The sequence below is a fragment of the Mirounga angustirostris genome, unplaced genomic scaffold (genome assembly GCF_029215605.1).
Source record: "Mirounga angustirostris isolate CCGP_5_RB_7025 unplaced genomic scaffold, mMirAng1.0.hap1 SCAF_10, whole genome shotgun sequence".
Classification (NCBI taxonomy): domain Eukaryota; kingdom Metazoa; phylum Chordata; class Mammalia; order Carnivora; family Phocidae; genus Mirounga; species Mirounga angustirostris.
The window spans coordinates 89,053,815-89,073,381 of NW_026991718.1; the positions used below are offsets into that span (position 1 = coordinate 89,053,815).

Below are 19,567 nucleotides of genomic sequence, written 5' to 3' on the forward strand. Positions count from 1 at the left end.
TATGCTGCGGGTGACCGGGGTGAATAATCGAGTGCAGGGTTCTTGGCCCTGCTGATGTTTGGGGCTGGCTGACTCTGTCGTGGGGACCGTCCCGTGCCTTGTAAGATGTTTGCAGCACTCCTGGCCTCTACTCGCTAGATGGGCAACTGTGACAGCCAGAAATGTCTTCAGACATCGAAAAATGTCCCCACAGGGTAGGGAGATGGGAACTATCCTTGTTTTGTTCATTCATTTGTGGCCAGACCTTGACTATCTTTGTGCCCGGGGTAAGGGGTCCAGGGCTCTGGCTTCACTCTCTCCAGGCTGCATGCCTTTGGCTTCCTCCACTGTTGTCCTTACTTCCCCGTGAATTAGCCTCTGACAGCCCTGGGGCTTGGGTCAGGATAAGTTCCCTCTCTGGTCTGAAAAGCCAGACTGGCTCCCACTCAAACTCTGGCCTTCCCCGTGGAAGCCAGACTTCCCTAGCTTCCTGCCCGTCACCCATCCTCCTCTGGGGTATCAGATCCCCCAGCCACGTGCCTCCTTGCCCAGGCTTCCAGGAGACTCGGGTAGAGGCTTGTAGTCTCCTGGTTGTGCTGGGGAAGGTGTTGGTGCCAGTGCTGCTTGGCTGAGCCCAAGGCCAGGTTCTGTTCCTTCCTTGCCTGTGACGATGGGGACGGCAGCCTCCTGAGCTCTGGTTCTGCATCATGTCATGCCTGGCACAGGGCTGCTGTGAATATGAAGCTGGATCCATTTGCAATGCCCTCTTTGAATTTAAGGTCCATGTTATTTAAAAAAAAAACAAAAAAACTATTTGGTGCCTGGGTGGCTCAGTTGGTTGGATGGCTGCCTTTGGCTTGGGTCATGATCCTGGGGTCCCGAGATCGAGTCCTGCATCGGGCTCCCTGCTCAGCAGGGAGTCTGCTTCTCCCTCTGACCCTCCCCCCTCTCGTGCTCTCTCCCTCTCATTCTTTCTCTCTCTCGGATAAATAAATAAAATCTTTAAAAAAATAAAAATAAAAGAACTATTATCTGAGAATGCACAAGATGTCAGATGGAGATTGGTTTGGGTTGCTCGAATAGCGGGATCTCTTTGGGGATGACAATGAGGGGGGCGTCATCTGGGGACCTCCACACTGCATTCCATCTAGGACAGAAATGAAGGGTGAGGGATCCTGGAGAGGCCTGATGTCTGCTTCTAAATCAGGTAATGTCACTGGACAGTGACCATCTCTTGCTTCCAATTGTTCTTGAGGGATAAAGGAAAGTCCTGCCTCAAGGTGCCCCAGTGGGAGACTGTACAGCTCTTCACCAGCTCTCATCTACTCCAGCCCCTCTTCCATGTACCAGGGATATGTCATGTACCAAGTCAAATAGAAAAAAATGCATATTTAAGAAAAATTGCTGGGACCATATCCAGGGAATGAAGACATGAGCTGACTGCGAAGAATGCTAACTGTTCCCCATCTTGTCCCAGCTATACATCTTGATTAGCTTAATAAAATAGTTTGAATGTAAATATGGGTTCTCTGGCGTAGACAGACAACAGACCCAAATCACTGTCTGTTTTTCAGCTGAGTCATGAGCTAGGTCAGCTGACATGAGGTGTCATAGCCTGTCTCACTGGCCTGGGTAAGCACAGCCGTGTGCTCACCGTGTGCTAGAGGAAAGGGCGTCTGGGTGACAGAGGGGAGTGATGGTAGCACTCAGCTCAAGGCGCAGTCATCTCGCTGCCCGGAGCCTGGATCTGCCTTGGAGGCTGCTGCACGGTGGGGCCTGCTGAAGCAGCAGTGAGGACCATGGCACGTAGGCCAGAGCAGTCTCAGAGCTGTTACTGAACTCAGTGGAGGCAGAAAAGCCGAGACAGCCTGTCCCACCGTGCCTTGCGCCTCTCAGCACTGTCTGGGTTTGGAAGCCCTGGGAATGTCTCCAGCCTGGTGCTTCTTGGAGGCACCCACATTCTGCTCTATCAGCCCTGTGATGCTTCCTGAGCCAGCCACACTGTCTTTTCCACCTGGTGGATTTGGGCACATCTCTTGAGCCTCCAAGGGCCTGCCCCTGCCCTCAGATGCACTCTGCATGACAGAGACCCGTGTGGCCCTCCACTTCCCGTGGTCACCATGCCCTGCTGTGTCGGCTGCTGTGCTCTCTCTTCTCATTTCCCTGGGGCCTGTTCAGAGGCTGCAGTGGGCCGTGGCCCATCGGTCATCCCTGCAGCACAGGGCGGCCCCGGCCCACGGGAGCTTGCTGTGCCCTAAGTGCAGGGCTGGCAGCTCCCGCCCCTTCCCTCCTCACCCATGCGGAGCTCTGACGCCTTGCTATGGGGCTCAGCCAGACGACAGATTAATTACTTGTTTTACATGCTTGTCTGGCAGGGAGCCAGCAGTCTGCAGGCCCTGAGCATCTGCGGCTTTGGCGTCTGCCGTTGCTTTGCTAGGTTGAGCAGAATCTTTAGATGAGTACCCCACGAGAGGGAGGCCACCACCTCTTGGGCAGCACAGCTCCTGAAGACCAGGGAAGGGCTTTCAAGACGTCACCGGGTGGGGACATCGCAGCCATAGCCTCTTTCCACTTAGGGCTCTACCTGAGGCTCCCAACTTCGAAGGCAGAACACAGGGGTGAACGCGGCCTCTAGATAAGAGAGGATACAGCTGCATTTTTTGAGAGCCCCAGCTCAGGGTCTGAATTTTAACGGTTTGTTGGCAAATTGGGTCACCAGATGTCAACACCCATGACAACAAATACAGGTGAACTTCGAGGTGCGTGAAACCCTTCTCATAAGGGCTGTTGTTCAAGCCAGTCCACAAGGGGCCTCTAGGAGACCCTGTAAAACCTCAAAGGCAAGGCCCTGACCCTCAGGCCAGGGGCTCTGAGAGGCAGCGCTGACCGTGGCTCAGTGGCGGTAACATTTGGCATCATTTTCTGCAACAATAGCAGCTGTTGGCAAACGGACAGGCTGATGCATTTTAAACCCAGAGGCTGCTCTGAATGAGATTTCCTCTAACATCTCGAGAGGGGCACGGTGACTGGCTGGCTGTGAGGAATGCCCTGTCCCAGCTTTTGGAGAGGCTGGTCCTGTTTCCTAGCCATAGCTGTGTGGCCTGACTGTGACGTCTTGGGCAGCCGCGGAGGGCACAGTGATGGACGGATGCAGCCCCTCCCACCGCGTCCTCCTCAGGAGCCACTGTAGCTCCCCGGGGAAAGCTGGACTGTGTGGTCAGGCGGAGACACCCGGTGAAGTGGCGATCCTCGGTGAAGCAGAGGACCGCTGATGAATCCGGGGATGCCTAGTGAAGCAGGGGCAGAGAGGAGCTTGAGGGGGGTGAGGTAGGCAGGCCAGGGACATCTCTGAGGATGCGGGAGGGACATGTGTAGAGGAAGAGGACCTGCCCTAACCACATGTACCAAGGTATCTTTTTCCAGGGAAGTCACCCAGCCCCCCTACTCATTCCCGCCACCCTCTGGCAAAGATATGCTGTGAAATACAAACCAAAGTAGGTTTTACATTCCCGAGAGTCTTGACCCACAAACAATGTGATCTGTGCCCAGATGTGATTTTTCTTGCTTTGTAGAGTTATGCCAAGGCCGTGTGGTTTTTAAGAGGAAGCCGAGTGGGCTTAGGATGTGATGGTTGGGGTTGCATCTTGACTGCTATTTCCCTGGCACATAAGTTTGAGGAAAAATTACTTATAAAATGCTTGTAGTAAGGGTTTTTGCAAGATTGAAATGAGTGGCTGTGGAATGGGGATCTTCATCTGTGGTCAGGGGCGAGGTGGAGTTTCTACCTGTTGTGTGAGCGGCAAGGCCACACATGCTTCTTCAAGTTGTCCTCTGACTGGTTTGGCCGTGACCTTAGCACCGTCACACCCTTAGGGCCACCTGCACCATACGGTCTTGTGCTGGTTCTTGGGAAAGGCTTGGCAGAACTGGAGAAAGTACAGAGAGGCTGAGTCCTTTTAGCCTGAAGCCTTTCCATGTGGAAACACAGGGGGCTGAGCGAAGATGGGAAGGTGGTCTAGCAGGGGACAGAGCACCTGGGCACCAAGGGGCTGGGATACAGCAGCGATGACGGGGGCGGTGGAGATGGTGGGGTAAACATATGGGGTGGATTCTACTTCTCAGCCAAATCCAAAGATACAGAACTTTGGGCACCTCTTGAACTTAAAAGGGACCGATTTAGGACCACTACAAATAGGCCATTTCGCACAAGATCTGGCGTGAGGAATACACCCTGAGATGTTGGGCCGAGAAGATAGGAGGACACAAACAAGTCGTGGGACGGGCTATCCAGGACACTGGGAGCAACCACGGCCACCCCATCTCTGGCACGCCAACCTGGGCCAGGCACTGGGCTCCATGTCCATGAGTTCGCCAGCAGTCTTCGGAAGTGGACATTTGTTATCCTCTCCTAGAGATGAGGTTCAGAGATGTGCACCCACATGGATCACACAACTGGCTTGACCCCAATCCATGAGCACCATCACCAAGTTACTGTGACTCTTACAGGGAGCTTTGGGCTTCCTCTATATATTCTTCTTCGGGTTAGGGTCTTAGATTATACTTTTGGAGCATCCACTAGAGACAGATGCTAGATGGATCTTGGATTTGGCCCAGGAAGGCAGTGCTAAACACTTTCAGAATATGAAGCATTTAAGGGCAAGGGGAAGAGGGGCAGGTGAGGGAGAGGAAAACCTGAGTCTGTATTCCAGGACATCTGACTTGTGCTGCCCACGAGCACGACCAGATAGTGGCCCTGGTCAGTGACATCAGGATTTCTGGGGCTGGGATCCAGGTGGCAGGGAGTTTTTAAGTGCCGTGGATGGAACCACTGTTCTCTGTGTCCCCTAATATTATTATTAGGACAAGGATATTAATGGTGTTCAAGGTGAAAACTTAAGCAGCCAGGGGTGTTGTGACCCTTGTCTTAGGAGACCCTCCCACTCTTCTACCAGCTGAGCTCTGAGTTGCTCTGTGGTTATTTAAGACGAGTGAGAAGTAAAAAATGAAACCCAAGAATGGATATTCATTAGAAAAAAAAAAAGTCTTAAGCAAGAAAAGCTAAAAGATAATTTTTGTTAAATAATGAACACTCGTAAAACAGCAGTGAAATGGTATTAAAATGTCTGATTACTTATTTCTCAGCGTTCGTCTGATAATGTAAGCAGCATGAAGCAGTAGTTGCACTTAAAAAAATGACAAGAAAATAGCTATTCATTTAGTTGACAGGGAAGGTTCATTTCCTTTTAAAGATCACTGGTGTCACTGCTTATCGCCAGGGTGACTGTCAACACAGGCATCTTTATGCTGAGACGGTGCCCATAGCTCCTTTGCCTACAGTTCCCGGATCACACCTCGGTCCTTCCAGGAGGGGTTGGGAAGGGCTGTGGCCTGCCCCCTGCCCTAGATCAATGAGGCCCCGGGCCCACATATTGGTGCCTGGTGGCTGCTGAGTTTGGACACATTCCAAAGGAGGCCCGATGTTCCTAGGCTGGGGGCAGCGTGGAGGGAGCATCCACTGGGCCTGGGGACAGAACCCATGCTATTCATTCTGACGTTGCACTCTCAAGGCTGGATCCATCTGAAGACCAGTGACAGCTGGCAGTCCTGTCAGCAGTTTTGTCTCTCTTCCCGCCAGCCCCATTTTCTTCCTGCAGGGAAGGCTCATGGGCGGGGGGAATGCTGGAGGAGTGAAGCAGGGCCACAGACAGAAGTGATGTGTCCCCTGCCCTCTGCCTATTGCACCATATTCCATAAAAAATAAACACATATGTACTGTTCATGTATTGCTAATGCTATGGCATTCCAGGCCCTGGCAGGCTGCAGAGAGGGCTGCACTGTCACGAATCCACCAGAATCCATCCAAGACGGCTTTGCGGGTCAGGATCTTTGGAGCTTCCCTTTGGAAGGGTCAGCAGTGCCCATCTGCCTCGTGCTCTACACAGTGCTCTGAAAATGAAATTAATGGGTAAAAACAAAAGAAATTCCTGGGTAGAAAATCCCAGGGCTTTATGGAGTCGTTTGGCAATAACTTCTAGTGCACAGCATCGCACAGGTGTGTCTACCCGCGTGTCCACCCCTTGCCAGCCCTGCCTTCTCGGCATCTGCGTACGACTGGCCCTGGCTTCTTCCCCTGAGCGCCTGGATGAAGCTCATAGGTGGTTGTTCTTGGAGAGGTAGGCGATGAGGGCCACGGCCACGCCCACATAGATGCCAGTTCCGATGGTGATGGACAGCACAGCCAGGAACAGGGCCCTCCGGGAGCTGGTGCTGGCCTGGTGGAAGTCCCCCTTGGCCACGGCTTTGTTTGTCTGTTGGAGAGAAAGGAGGGAGGAGAAAAGGAAGTCAGGATGAGCAAGTCAGAGCAAATGAAATGAGTGGGGTGCCCACCTCTGGCGCCCTTCCAGCCTTGAACTTAGCTGACACCAGACAGGGAGGACTCCCTAAGGGGTAACTGGGCATGCTCCCAGCATGATGGCATCTGTTCCGTGACTGGTAGAGGAAATGGGGGAGTATTGCCCCCCTAGACTGCAAGACAGGCAAAGCTTAAAGAAAGGAAAGAAAAGAGCCCCCAGGAATGTCCATGGCTGGCAGCACTCCACCACCAATGTGGGGTCGGGGCCTTGGGCACCAGGATGTGAGGGAGAGAAGAGATATGACACCCCCAGCACCCTCATTTCTACCGAAGGATGACCTTTCTTTCATTTGAATAACACTGAATTTTTAAAAATATATTACACTTACCTGATTTAATCTTTACAACATAGTAGGGGTGTGGGGAAGGAAATGATAGTTCTCACTTCCCAGAGAGAAAAGTATGGCATAAGATCATTAAATCAATTGCAGGATACTTAACACATCATTCTTCAGCTGGTGGCCATGGAATTGTGCATTTCTAACTATAATCCTTCCTCACCATAGCTGGAGTTGGTAGAACTCATCCATCAATAAAATATTTCTGTTCACTCAGTTGCCTAACAAGGTGTTGCTTTGATAATACTCATGTTTCTTGAGGTCACGGGGTGGATGGGAACATGGAGGTCTTGGATGTTGTATCTGGTTGGGTATTTTGTAGCATATCCCATGTACCCACCCCCAACCCCTTCCTTTGCCGTCCCCCTCCACAAGTGAGATTAGAAACGTGACCCAAGAGTGGGAGAACTGTCGTGTGCTGCAGCTGTAACCATCCTGAAGGGACCAGCTGAGTAAAATGGTGAATTTGGCTGAGGGGGTGGAGGCTACCATGGCACCCTGACCCCTGGGAGGGTCATATGATGCTGAGGAGAGCTAACCCAAGCTGGCTGGGGATTCTTTGTGGTCAGGGTAAAGGCAGAGCCCACTCCCCTAGCTCATTCTCCGGCCCATCTCCAGAAAGCCAGATTTTTACCAGCCCCCCTCTCCGCGTTTCCTCGGGGGTATTTCTGCATTGTGTAAGCCGGCAGGGGAGTCGGTATGTTCTTTACTCAAACTAAAATATGTCACCGCATGTGCCATGGACCACAAAGGATGAGACTCAGAGGTAACTCGTGAAATGAATTTCCACCCTCCACAGTCCTGACCCTGATCGATGAGATGTGGATCTCTGCGTCGGGCTGAGGAGGGACCCTGGTCCACTTGGTGGCCTCTTTTTCCCTCCCTGCTGGATGCTGGAGGTCAGTTTTTGTCCTCCTCCCCTCATTTTCTGGCTTGGAAGGGAGCTTGGGAGCTTGCTGCCGACAGTTCTTAATGAAGCAGAGCTAAGGGAATGCAGAATGGGAAGCCTCCTAGGACAATACTAATTAATTAATTAAGCCTTAATTAGCTGCATTTCATTTTATCTAATGCAGTACTCTCTAACACTCCAGCGTCCCATAACATCATTCACTTGAACTGCCCTTCCTTAGCCAGGCGGGCACCCTCTGTTAGAATGGGGCTTTGCTGCTCTCTCTCATTATCACCAGCCCGAGCCCCCAGGAGAGGACACAGATGTGCAGAGAGGAGGGCAGGGTGCACTGGGCACTCCCTCCCCTTGAACACAGCCCTCCCCAACCCCCCCCCCCCCCGGCCCCACCAGAGCACCTTTGTCCCAACTGACCTATCTTATCGGAGCCCATGCGTTTCAGTAACTGTTAGTAGTTGTCTTCCTGGCTCAGCCGTAAACTCCAGAGGCAGGTCCACGTCTGCCTTGTCCATGAGGTCTGCCTGGAGCCTGAGGAATGGCAGGCACTCACTGCACACTTGAATGACCAGCTGAGTGGGCTGTACAAGATCAGCTCCCTTCAAACACTTCCAGGTGGTACTGGCCCCAGGTGCATGCTCCTGGGTTCGCTGGTGGCCTCTACGAGGAAGGTAGTGGCATGGGGCAGCCTTGACCTAAGCTCTGGCCCAACCCCACAAAGCTCCCCTCTGGTGGGTTCTGAGCTCACAGCCAGCCCTCTCAACCCCAGGAACCTGGAGCGTCTGCTGGGGAATCGAGCTCCACGGTTGACTCTCATGGTCCAAGCTGGGAGAACTCCATCTACGATTTGTTTGGTTATAGGGCAACTGTTCCAACAGGAAGTGTGTAGTGTTGAGCTGCTATCAGCTGAGATGCGTCAGGACCAGCAAACAGAGCCTCATTGACAAGCAGTCTGCTTTCAACAATGCCGCTCGGTGTCTGCATTTCGCAGAAGCTCCCGTGAGGTAGCTATGCCATCTGCACCCCACGGACTGGGCATCCTGGTCTAACAAAGGTGGTGTCTGATGCATCCTTTGTTTCAGAAAATGGATCCTGTGGCTACGAAGCAGGTTGCACATCTGTCTGAGAGGGTGCAACTGCAGAGAAATATTTCCATTCTGAAAACTTCTGGGCTGTCTCCAGGCTCTTCTTGCTAGGCATGAGGGCAAAGGTTCTTGTCCTGGGTCCCGGGGTCTTCGAAGCCCTGATGCTGAAAGTAAGACTGTGTGTGCATGAGCGTTTTTATGAGTTGAGGGTCAGCCACGATCACTGGATCCCCAAAGCAGCCACGTTCCCAGTTGCTCTGACTGCTGCATTGGGGCGGGTGCTGGTTGGAGAAGGAGAGGGGGTACCAAGGAATAGAGCCAACCCCGTGTCTCCTGGCAGGGACAGGAGGACGTCACAGGTGCTTCTTGGCTGGAATGAGCTGATGTTGTTTGCTTGTCCTAATTGGGAATCTAGACTTGTCTACACCCTGGTCTGCACACGCAGCTTCTGGTTTGTAAGTGAGTGCACTGCAGGCATTGCCGAGAACCCGTACTCGGAACGGCCCGTGGGTCTCGTCAGCACAAACTGCACCCCGTCGGACGGCTCTGCAGCAGGAGTTCTCGAACCTGGTGCACATTCCAACTGCCAGGGAGCTTTAAGAATTCCTGATGCCCCGGTGGCACCCCGGGCTAGGAAAGTCAGAAGCTCTGGGCTGGGACCTGGCTTCTGTGCCTTTCATGCTCCCAGGTGATTTCCACGTGCAGGCAAGGTCGAGACCAAGGTGGCCAACTGTCCTGGTTTGCTCAGGACTGAGGGGATTCTCAGGACTTGGGACCTTCAGTGCTGGAATAGGAACAGTCCAGGCAAACCGGGATGAGACTCGCTGTTTTGCAGGAAGGCAGCCCTGGATCTGGCATGGAGAGCATCCTGGTGACCACCTTTTCTGACGGAAGCACCTTTTCATGTCAGCGGGCCCGTGGTAGAGGGAAGCGCCCAACCTGAGGTCCACCTACACGTTTGGTTGTGGTAGCTGTGTGCCCTCATGGCCTGTCCGACTGGTGTGCAAGGCACCATTTTGATTCCTGCATGTGGATGTTTGCAGGAAGGGAAGCCACATCCTGGGCACTCATCGTTTTGTTTTTAGTTGGTGGGGTGTCATTTCCAAACCTCATTCCCTCTTGACCGGTTTATGGCCCCCAGGAGTTTATAATCTGTTGGCATTTTACCTCCTGATCACCTCCTTTCTAAGGGCAGCATCGGGCTCAGCCCTGTTTTGGCAGGGCCAATGTGCCCTGCAGGTGGGGGCCCCATCCTTAATCTGAGTCTGTCCTCCTGGGGAAATGCCTTCCTCTGTGGAAGGTGATGTGTGCCGAAGGAAACAGAAGGCTTACACCCCCTCCTACTTGTTCTCAGACATTCAAATGGCTTACTTGAGTGGTGTTGGGCTTGTTTGGGGCCCCTGCCTCCTGATTTGCCTGCACCTCTCCTACTCTCTCTAAATGCTGCCCATGACAGACCCTTCCATGGCAGACTTGCTGTGGTCCCTGTGCCTGCAGCATGGCATGTGTGGCCTTCTGACCCTGAACTCTGTTCCTGCCCAGCCTCATCTCCTCCCACTGTGGGGTGGCCTGCCACCAAGGCCCTCCCACTGTGGGGTCAAGGATACTCCCAGCCCAGGGAGTGTGTGTGACTTTATTTCAAATCAAATGCTCCACTGACTTTAAAAAGGGAACACTGAGACTCAGTGTTCCCATCTGTGCAGTGGAGCCATGGGAATGAGGTAGGCCTTGTCAGTGGAGGCTCCGAGACTGCCTCCTGCCTCCTGCCCTTCGCCCTCCAGACCCATGCTCCTCCCACATTTGCCTGCCCGTGGCCGGGAGGCTGACTGGGCTCCTTCTCTGGTCCCCAGCTTCTCCCTGAATGCTGCCCAGCAGGCCCATCAGACTGGAGGAAGGGAGGGGCTCACCATTTGTGAGGGCCCAGCACTGACGCCTCCTGCAAGTTCTAGCCCTCCATCCTACTCTCTCCAGGCCTCCACGTGTGGTGGCTCCGACACACCTGTCCCCGTCACTGCACTGTCCCTTGCGGCCCCTTGCCAGCCATCTTTGTAAATCGACCCTTCCCAAATGATCTAACTGGGGTGAGCCATCTATTTCCCAAGTGAAGCAGCTACAGCTATGGGGGTGACAGATGTTTGCACCCGCCATGATCTGGCTGTGGGCCTGCAGCAGCCTCTGTGAGGACCTGACCCCCAGGCTCTTTGTCACCCGTGAGACACTTGCTGGTGTCCAGGCACCCAAACCAGCCTGCTCTCTCCTGATAGCTGTGCTCATCATCCACTGCGGAGAAACACATCATCCCCAACTTTGTGGCTTCAGACAAGAATAAGCACTGATGTGTCTACCGGTTTCTGAGGCTCAGGAATTTGAGACCTGCTCAGTGGGGCGGCTCTGACCTGACCTCAGGGGGGCCTGGGCTGTGTCTCCTCAGCGTCCTTACTGCGTTGTGGCCTGAGGCAGGCCACTGGGCTGGAGGGGAGGCAGGTTTCACCTGCTCACAGTGTCCTCCTGCCAGAAGCTTCTGGGCTCCTTCCTCATGACTCTGCTCACCTCCAGTCTGCCCGGAGTCCCCTCCTAGGATAGAGGCCTGTCCTTGGGGCATCTTGGGATCTGCTCTGCGGGCCCCTTCACAGAAGTGCAGCCATGGCTCAGGCTGGCTCCTCCTTGCCCAGGTGAATGTAATCTCCCATGAAGCCATGGCACGCACGCATGATGTCATAGTCCGGGGCTTCTCCAGCCAGCGCAGAGTCAAATCGGCGCCGACTATTTGGGCAATGACCATTCCGGCTCCCGGGACTAGGCTAAGAGGCGCTCCTCCCCATGGAGCTCATGTTCCAAGGGCAGTTGCCCACAGGCAGCTCTCTCTCAGTGCCACCTCTGTCATCCCTGAAGGCCGAACTGCGCGGGTCACCGCACTGGACAGAAGGAGGTGTGACACTGTGAGCTGGCCCCTCTGGTCCAGTCTGCAAACAGCCTTTCCCATTCAGGCCCCTGCAGAGGAAAGAAAATCTACCTGCTCCCACTTTGGGCTGGGAACCTTACCTCTTGGGACTGGGTTTGCCTTCCCTGCCCTTTCTCCAACAGGTCATGAGTGAAGTTTGTTACTTTCATCTGGGGGCCTTTTGCTTAGAAAACAGAAAGTGCAGGTGGCTGGCAAGGTCCTGAGCAGCACCCAGCTGTACCTTCTGTGGGAGCCAGATCTGCACCCTTTGGAAGGCGGCTGGGAGTAAAAGTCACAGGGGACGGGGGAGCATAAGGAATCTGCGATCAGAAGGCAAGAAGCCCTTGGGCCCCATGGGGCACCCTGGGGGCAGGGCTCAGCCACAGCCCCGACTGGGGAAATGTCCTCCAAACCCACACCTGGAGGCGTTCAGCCCTTCAACACCCCACTGGAACATTTCACACTGAGACATTAAATGTGCACTCTGGCTTTTCAGTTACACAATTACCCTCACTTGTCTGGTTGTGAAGATATATAGAAAACCCGACTTTTAAACTAAAGAGCAAAAGGAAAACATTAGTGCTAAAAGTCATGAAAACCAACGGCTTCCTTTCCTCTCCCTTGAGTGAAGGGATTTACACTGAAGAAATAAAATCGTATCAGCAAAGAATGCGCAACCAGGACAAACATGCTTTGGCTAAGCGTGAGGTCAGTCAGCTGTGCCACGGGGGCTGGGACAGGCAACAAGTCAGTCCACCATGTCAGGGGAACACACCATTTATCACATGGCAGGAAGCTTCTTATACTCAGTTAAAGCTCATTTTGCTCAGGTTTTCACGAGAATGGCCAGCTTGCAGAGGACTGAAGGCAAATTTACATTTCTTGGGGGACACTTTTTAATGTTTATGCTTATTTATCTAGCCACACCTCTCTCTGTTGGCAGTGACAGAACCTGCCGAGTGGTAACTTTTAGGGGCTTTATCTGCAGGGACGGGCTTCTCCTTGTGGTCTCCGACCAGACTGGGGGCCCTGCTTTCCTCTGCTGCTTCCTGTGTGTCCACGTCTTGCCGTAGCCAGGGATCAGCCAGGCTGCCCAATTCTCCCCCCTTCCTAATATGGCTCCCCTTCTCATTGCCCACTCAGCTCTGGGCTGACCTGAGATTTATCTTGGCGTTCATTGGCATGCTGAAGCTCATGACCTTATTTGTTCACTTTCGCCTTCCTTCCTTCTTCTGCTCACTCACAACAGCTAGAAGTTCTGTCTGAGGCTCGACGTCATAAGAGACGTGGCCCAGGAATGGTTATATAGCCGCTTATCAGCATTTGCCAATTTTCAGAACAGGAGAGGAGAACCAAATCAGACATCTGAAGCCCTGTGCCCCCATGGAGAGGACAAAGGGGTTGGGTGTTTGCAGGCAGGGAAGGGAATCTGAAGGGACCTCAAAGCATGCTGTGAGACCCAGGTTCACTCCATTAGGAGGGTAGGTGTTTGCCTTTCACTTTAGGAGAGCAGCTTAAATGCGACGCTGCGGGGTCTTGTGTGTGTCCCCTACATGGAGGGCATGAGGCCAGTTCTTGCCTGGAGAATCTTGAAGGCAGAGGTGGGCTGGCCAGTGGCTTCAGGGTCAGAGCTGAAAGAAGTGGTGCTCTTTGGGGACAGGCCAGGCCCTCCCATCGAAGACCAGACAGGGTGGGCTGCCACGGGGACCGTCTTAGATCCTGTCCAACAGAGACCAACTGAGGGGCAAGCAGACCTCCACAGAAAATGCTGATGGAAAATGCATGACTTGTCTCAAGCAAACTGTAGTTTGAGGATGAAGAATGTGTGTGGGGTCTGCTAAGAACCCACCAAAATGCACAGATGGGAAAGAAAGCAGTATACATCCTCCAGGCCCAGAGGGTGTGTGGCCTAGTGTGACAGGTTGAGTTGGGTAAGACTGCTCTATTCCCTGTCTGGCCTCACCATGGCCAGACACCATGGCTGGCAAGCTGGAAGAGGGGGTTGGGGGTAGAAACGGCACCTCTCCTTCCTGGGCACGCAGGCATGTCCCAGCAGTGTACAGCTTGAAAGAACAGTGTTGCACACCGACCCCCGGGCTCAAATGGAAAAGAGACTCACAAGTATTGGCGAGAATGTGGAAAAACCAAATTCTCATACAGTTCTGGTAGGAGTGTAAAATCTTATCACTACTTGGGGAAAGGATCAGTGCTTCTTACAGCTGAACATATGGGCATATTATCCAACAACAAATTTACTCTTGGTAAATACTTAAGAGATATTATTTATATGTTCACCAAAGGACATTAATAAGAATGTTTGTAACAATAACCATCATAATAGCTCCAAACTGGAAGCCAGCCAAATGTCCAACAGCAATAAAAAGGAATAAATAATAATGGTACCCAGTAACGGTAAAGAAATAAATCTCAGAAACATAATGTGGAACGGAAGAAGCTGGACACAGGATTCTCTTTACATAGAGTTCAAAATAGGCTAAAGTATTCTATACTGTTGGCATAGAAATCAGGTTACCGGATATCTTTGGGGAGGGTCAGTCATTGGAAGAAAGCATAGTTTAAAAAAATCTACTTTTTCACTCCAAGATACTTTTAGAAGTGATTCTCCCCAAAATTAAATGACCAGATAAGAACCATTCATTAAGAATAGAGAAACTCATTTTATGAAACTAGTAAAATCTTGATATCAAAACCAAAAAAAGGGAAGTAAGAGAGAAGAAAAGGAGATGCTGATTTCTCCGTAAACACAGAAGCAAATCGAGGAAGTGTGCTCTGGCTTTCCTCTCCACACTGCTCTCTGGCCTCTGTATTTGCAGTGGCCTTTTAAACCCCTAACTCACCTACTGTATCCTCACAGGAGCCTTACCTGCCCTGCTGAGAGAGGGGCTCCTGGGGGTCTGGTGCTCACCACCCAGCACCCTACAGCTGCACGTTTCAGGAGCCTGGACAGGCTCAGTGCACATTCGCTCAATGAATGAAGAACAGAGGACAGTGCAGCCTTTGTTCCCACTGTTCCTGAGTGCAAACACGCTTTGGTCAGAAACATTCCCACCTTGTACAGGAACCCCCTGGAGGCATCCCCGTGGTTGACAATCACCGGCCTTATACAGAGTCTACAAGCTGATAAGGAAGATATAAATCAAGGATATCCACAAAGGAAATATTTACAACCACGCCTCCTTGCTGTGCAAGGTAAAGCCTAGTAGGCTTTGCAGCTGAGCACCAGGAAGGATGTGGCTGTTGAAGTTTGGGCATGATGCAATGCTCTGCATGACAGAGGGAGAGGGGTTTGCTGCCCCTCAGGGAATCCAGGAGAGAAGGGGGAAGAGAAGAGCCAGGAAGAGGGTCAGAGGCTGGGTCAGAGAGGGACTGTCTAGTGTGTGCCCTTCAGGAGAGCTTTCTGTGAGGATGGAGGTGTTTTATGTCTGTGCTGTCCAGCATGGTGACCACTAGAACACCTGCCTCGTGTGACTGTGGAATCTTTCATGGGGACATGCACTGGCCCCCGCTAGGTGACCATCTCCCCTTCTTGAGATGATCTGGAATGTCCCGAAGGATCTGGGCTCTGGTCCTTCACAGATGGTCCAGGAACCTTGGGCCAACATTTCTCTTAGCTCTGGGTTGAGTTTCTTACAAGCTTTGTCAACGTCTTCACTTCCTTTGGCTGGAAATGTTTGAGGTTCGAGTAAAATCATGATTTTACTCTGAGAGACACCCTGCTGCTTTGTTTCTCTTACACTTATTTTGAGGGTAAGATTGGGTAAGGTCAGATGTTCCCACGTTCCATATCACCCATGGACACATTCAGTCCATTCCTGTTGAGGAGCAGGGTCCAGGCACGGCTGGGAGGGCCTGAGCAGAAAATGCCAGCACCTGACACCAGCCTCCAAGATTTGTGACAGGCTCCCAAAGACACCGCTGTCTCCAGAACCATCTCTCTGGAAATTTATGGCACTTTGGAACCTTTATGGCTCATTTTTCCTCTAGTACCAATATCTGTCTGACTGGATTACATTGCTTTGCATTATTTCAAAGGTTATTTCCATTATTTATTACTGTTAACATTTGCTATGCACTGACAAGTTACTCAGAGCTGTACTTGAAGAAAAGACAGACTCCATGTAACATTCTGAATGAGAGCAGCAAGATAGTTTGGCCCTAAGCCACAAGGATGTAAAACCTCCCAGAGGCAGACGTCTCACACCAATCCTCAACACGCGTGTTTCTTTCCTCACATGTATTTAGTTCCACGGGCGTTTTTATGATTTCCCCCTTTTAAGCAACTGTTGTATTTTAAGCCATTTAAGACAATGGATCTTCTGTTGCTAGTTAGGTCTGTACAGCAGAAAGGAGACTGGTTATGGAACAAATGTACAATTGTGTTAGAGGAAAACCTGATGCGAACCTCAGTCACCTGGGTGCGGGCACCGAGCATGGGCTTTCACAGAACCACCGCACCTGTCCTTGGTCTGGGCCACTGCCCTCGGGGGCCAGACTTCCTGCGGGGCCATCCGAGGGCCCCTATCTTCAAAGTCATTTCTTCTGTGGATCTCATTTCATAGAGAACATAACTGCAACCACACACACATCAACAGGAAGAGCGGCCACTGTGCCACGCTCGTGTGGGGCATGTGAACTACTGTCATCCGGCATTTTCCACGGAGAATGGCGGATTAGAGGAGCTGCCAGACCCTGGAGCACCCAGCACCCAGCTCCTGAGAGGCCTTCATGAGGGCCTTCCACCCTGCAGCCTCTGGCCAGTTGACAGCTGACACTTTCTCCACGCCGCCCCCCAGGCTGGCCTCCGGTCCCATCCTGAGAGAAGCTTGCCGTGGTTTCCCCACACACTTGTTTTGTTTGCCTGTGAAGGGAGGGCTGGAAGACTGGAACTCCTCCAGGGAGAGCCCGGAGAACTTGAGAGGAACCCAGGCCAAAAGGGAGCCTCTGGGGAGGGTGGGGGAGCCTTCCACTCCGCCCTGCCTCCTGGTGCCTCTGACCGCCACCTTCCTGCCCAGGCCACCCCTCTACACTCCTACCTAGTGCCCCAGCCTCTCCTGCTGCTTCTGGGGACACAGGAGCTCAGAATGAAGGCTGTTAGGGTTGTCAGTGATCACAGGATCATAGGAAGTTCTATTATTAGTCAGAATTAGAGATGAAATCAGAGGGACTGAAAATTGTCACCTCCATTTCTCAAATTTCAACAGCAGTAAATGGCCATATATTTGCATGTTGGCTTATTCTGTGTCTTTCATTCTTTTAAAAAATGTGTCTATATAAATAAATAAGTGTATCTGCATATACATAGGTAGATACACACACACACCATATATGTGTTATATATACACACACCAATATATGTAATATATATACATATACACATACACACCCTCCCCAAATACAATATTCATAGTGAAAGTGCAAAATTCATAAACATACAACTTGGTGAATTTTCACAACATGCACACACCTGTGTCACCAGCATCTGGATGGAGCACAGAACACAGTCACTACCTGGAAGCCTTCTCTGTCCCCTTGCTGTCACTCTCCCCCAGCAGAAATCACCGCCCTGACTTAAAACAGCCTATATGAACTTTGCTTTGAAACTTCCTATAACAGATCCACAACAGTGTGTGTGGCTTCCTTCACTCTCAGAGAATCAACCCTGTTGGGTATATAGATAATTTATTCTCTAGTGTCCTACTGTATGAATATTTTATAACTTATTTGCCCATTATCCTGAGCGAAGGTCGTATCCAGTTTTTGGCTATTATGAATAGGGCTGCTATAAACATTCTAGTATCTTATTTTAATGAAAATATATACTTATTTTTGTTGGTATACAGCTAGGAGAATTGTTGATAATAGGGTATGTGTATGTTCAGTCTGTAAAATTGTTTTTACAGTCACAGTAATGGGTTTTCTGATAAACTAATGTTAATACTTTATCATAAACCAAAGCCCATTTTTAAAAAACTTACTGTCCACCTTCTGTCCATCCCAGATACCACATTGTATTCAGATGTCAGGTCTCCTTAGGCTCCTCTTGGCTGTGACAGCTTCCCAGACTTTCCTTGTTTTGGATGACCTTAACAGTGTTGAGGAACACTGGTTAAATATATTGTAGGATGTCCCTCTACTGGGAGTTATCTAAAGGATTTTGGGGAGGAAGAGCACAGAGGTAAAGTGGCCTTCTAATTTTTAAAAAAAATTTTTTTATTGTTATGTTGGTCACCATACATTACATCATTAGTTTTTGATGTAGTGTTCCATGATTCATTGTTTGCGTATAACACCCAGTGCTCCACGCAGAACGTGCCCTCTTTAATACCCATCACCAGGCTAACCCATCCTCCCACCCCTGTCCCCTCTAGAACCCTCAGTTTGTTTTTCAGAGTCCATTGTCTCTCGTGGTTCATCTCCCCCTCCGATTTCCCCCCCTTCATTCTTCCCCTCCTGCTATCTCCTTTTTTTTTTCTTAACATATAATGTATTATTTGTTTCAGAGGTACAGATCTGAGATTCAACAGTCTTGCACAATTCACAGTGCTTACCAGAGCACATACCCTCCCCAGTGTCTATCACCCAGTCACCCCATCCCTCCCACCCCACCCCCCACTCCAGCAACCCTCAGTTTGTTTCCTGCAATTAAGAATTCCTCATATCAGTGAGATCATATGATACATGTCTTTCTCTGTTTGACTTATTTCGCTCAGCATAATATAAAGTGGCCTTCTAATTACTTCACATCAGGGTTACATCCTATCAACAGGACTTATCACTGTGGCTGCTGACCTTGATTGCCTAGCAGAGGTGATATTTGTCAGGTTTCTCCACAGTCACTCTTCTTCCTGCCTTTCCATACTGTTATCTGTCACAGGAAGTCACTGCTTAGCCCACACTTATGATATGGGACATGTGCTTTGCTTCCTTCATGTGGAGTCCCTACATAAATTATTTGGAATTCATCTGTATGAGAGATTTGTGTGTTCTTCCCCATGAATTGATTCATCTGGTCATTTATTTATATCAGTATGGACCCTTGGATATTTACATTATACTTTGGCTTATAATTCAGTACTGCATTTTTTGCCACTTTGACCATTCAAAGCTCTTTTAGGTTGGTTCCTGTGTCCCCTTGACATGGTCCATCCTTTTGCTTTTGGAGCACTTTTTCCTTTTTATACTATAGGATGCTGTTCCAGGTTCATCTTGTATATTTCCTGCCCAAATCCTAGAATCAGTCATTGCCCATGGAGCTCTGATCTCTTTTATTGGAAAATGGTGTTAGAAAACAAGATTTGGGCACTGGGTGTGCTTGTCACTCTAGAGGTCTCATTGATTCTGGGATTTCTCAGCAGCAGACCTAGGAACTTATATATATTATAATATATATTATAATATATAATTATACTCACACACACACACACACACACAAGCATCCAGTGCTTGTTGTCTCAAGCCACTTGGCACTTAGCTACAGAGCAATAGATCATCAGAACATTCATTACTCTGTCCTAGGTACTGGGTCTTAGTACCAGGATGTCGTGACATAATGACTGATTATCCTCAGTTACAGAGGAGGAAACTGAAGCACAGGGAGGGACAGAAACTTGTTCAAAGTCACAGCACTGTTAAAATGATGGATTTGAAACCTGTAGGTCTGACTCTACAGTAATGCTCTTGCATTAAGCTGTGCTGCTCCCCCAAATGCTCAAAAATACTTTGGAAAGGAAATGAAAAAGAAATTAAAGTCCTCAACCACACCACTGGGATCACCGTAGTCGAATGGATGATGCTGTGTCAGCGTGCTTCTCTCCTGGTTGGTGGACTGAGCTTCCTGTTAGAACAAGGAAGCCAAACCATCCTCGAGCACCCTTGCTCATTAGTTAT

At 50.7% G+C, this 19,567-nt stretch overlaps 1 protein-coding gene across 1 annotated transcript in view; it reads right to left on the minus strand.

Annotated features, from left to right (window-relative positions):
* Positions 1-5,070: 5,070 nt before the first annotated feature.
* SYNDIG1 (synapse differentiation inducing 1) overlaps positions 5,071-19,567 on the minus strand; it is a 183,843-nt gene continuing 169,346 nt past the window's right edge. Inside the window, exon 4 of the mRNA XM_054509985.2 lies at positions 5,071-6,287. Within this exon, the coding sequence (XP_054365960.1) occupies positions 6,129-6,287 (159 nt within the window). The 3' untranslated portion in view covers positions 5,071-6,128. The remainder of the gene's footprint in view (positions 6,288-19,567) is intronic.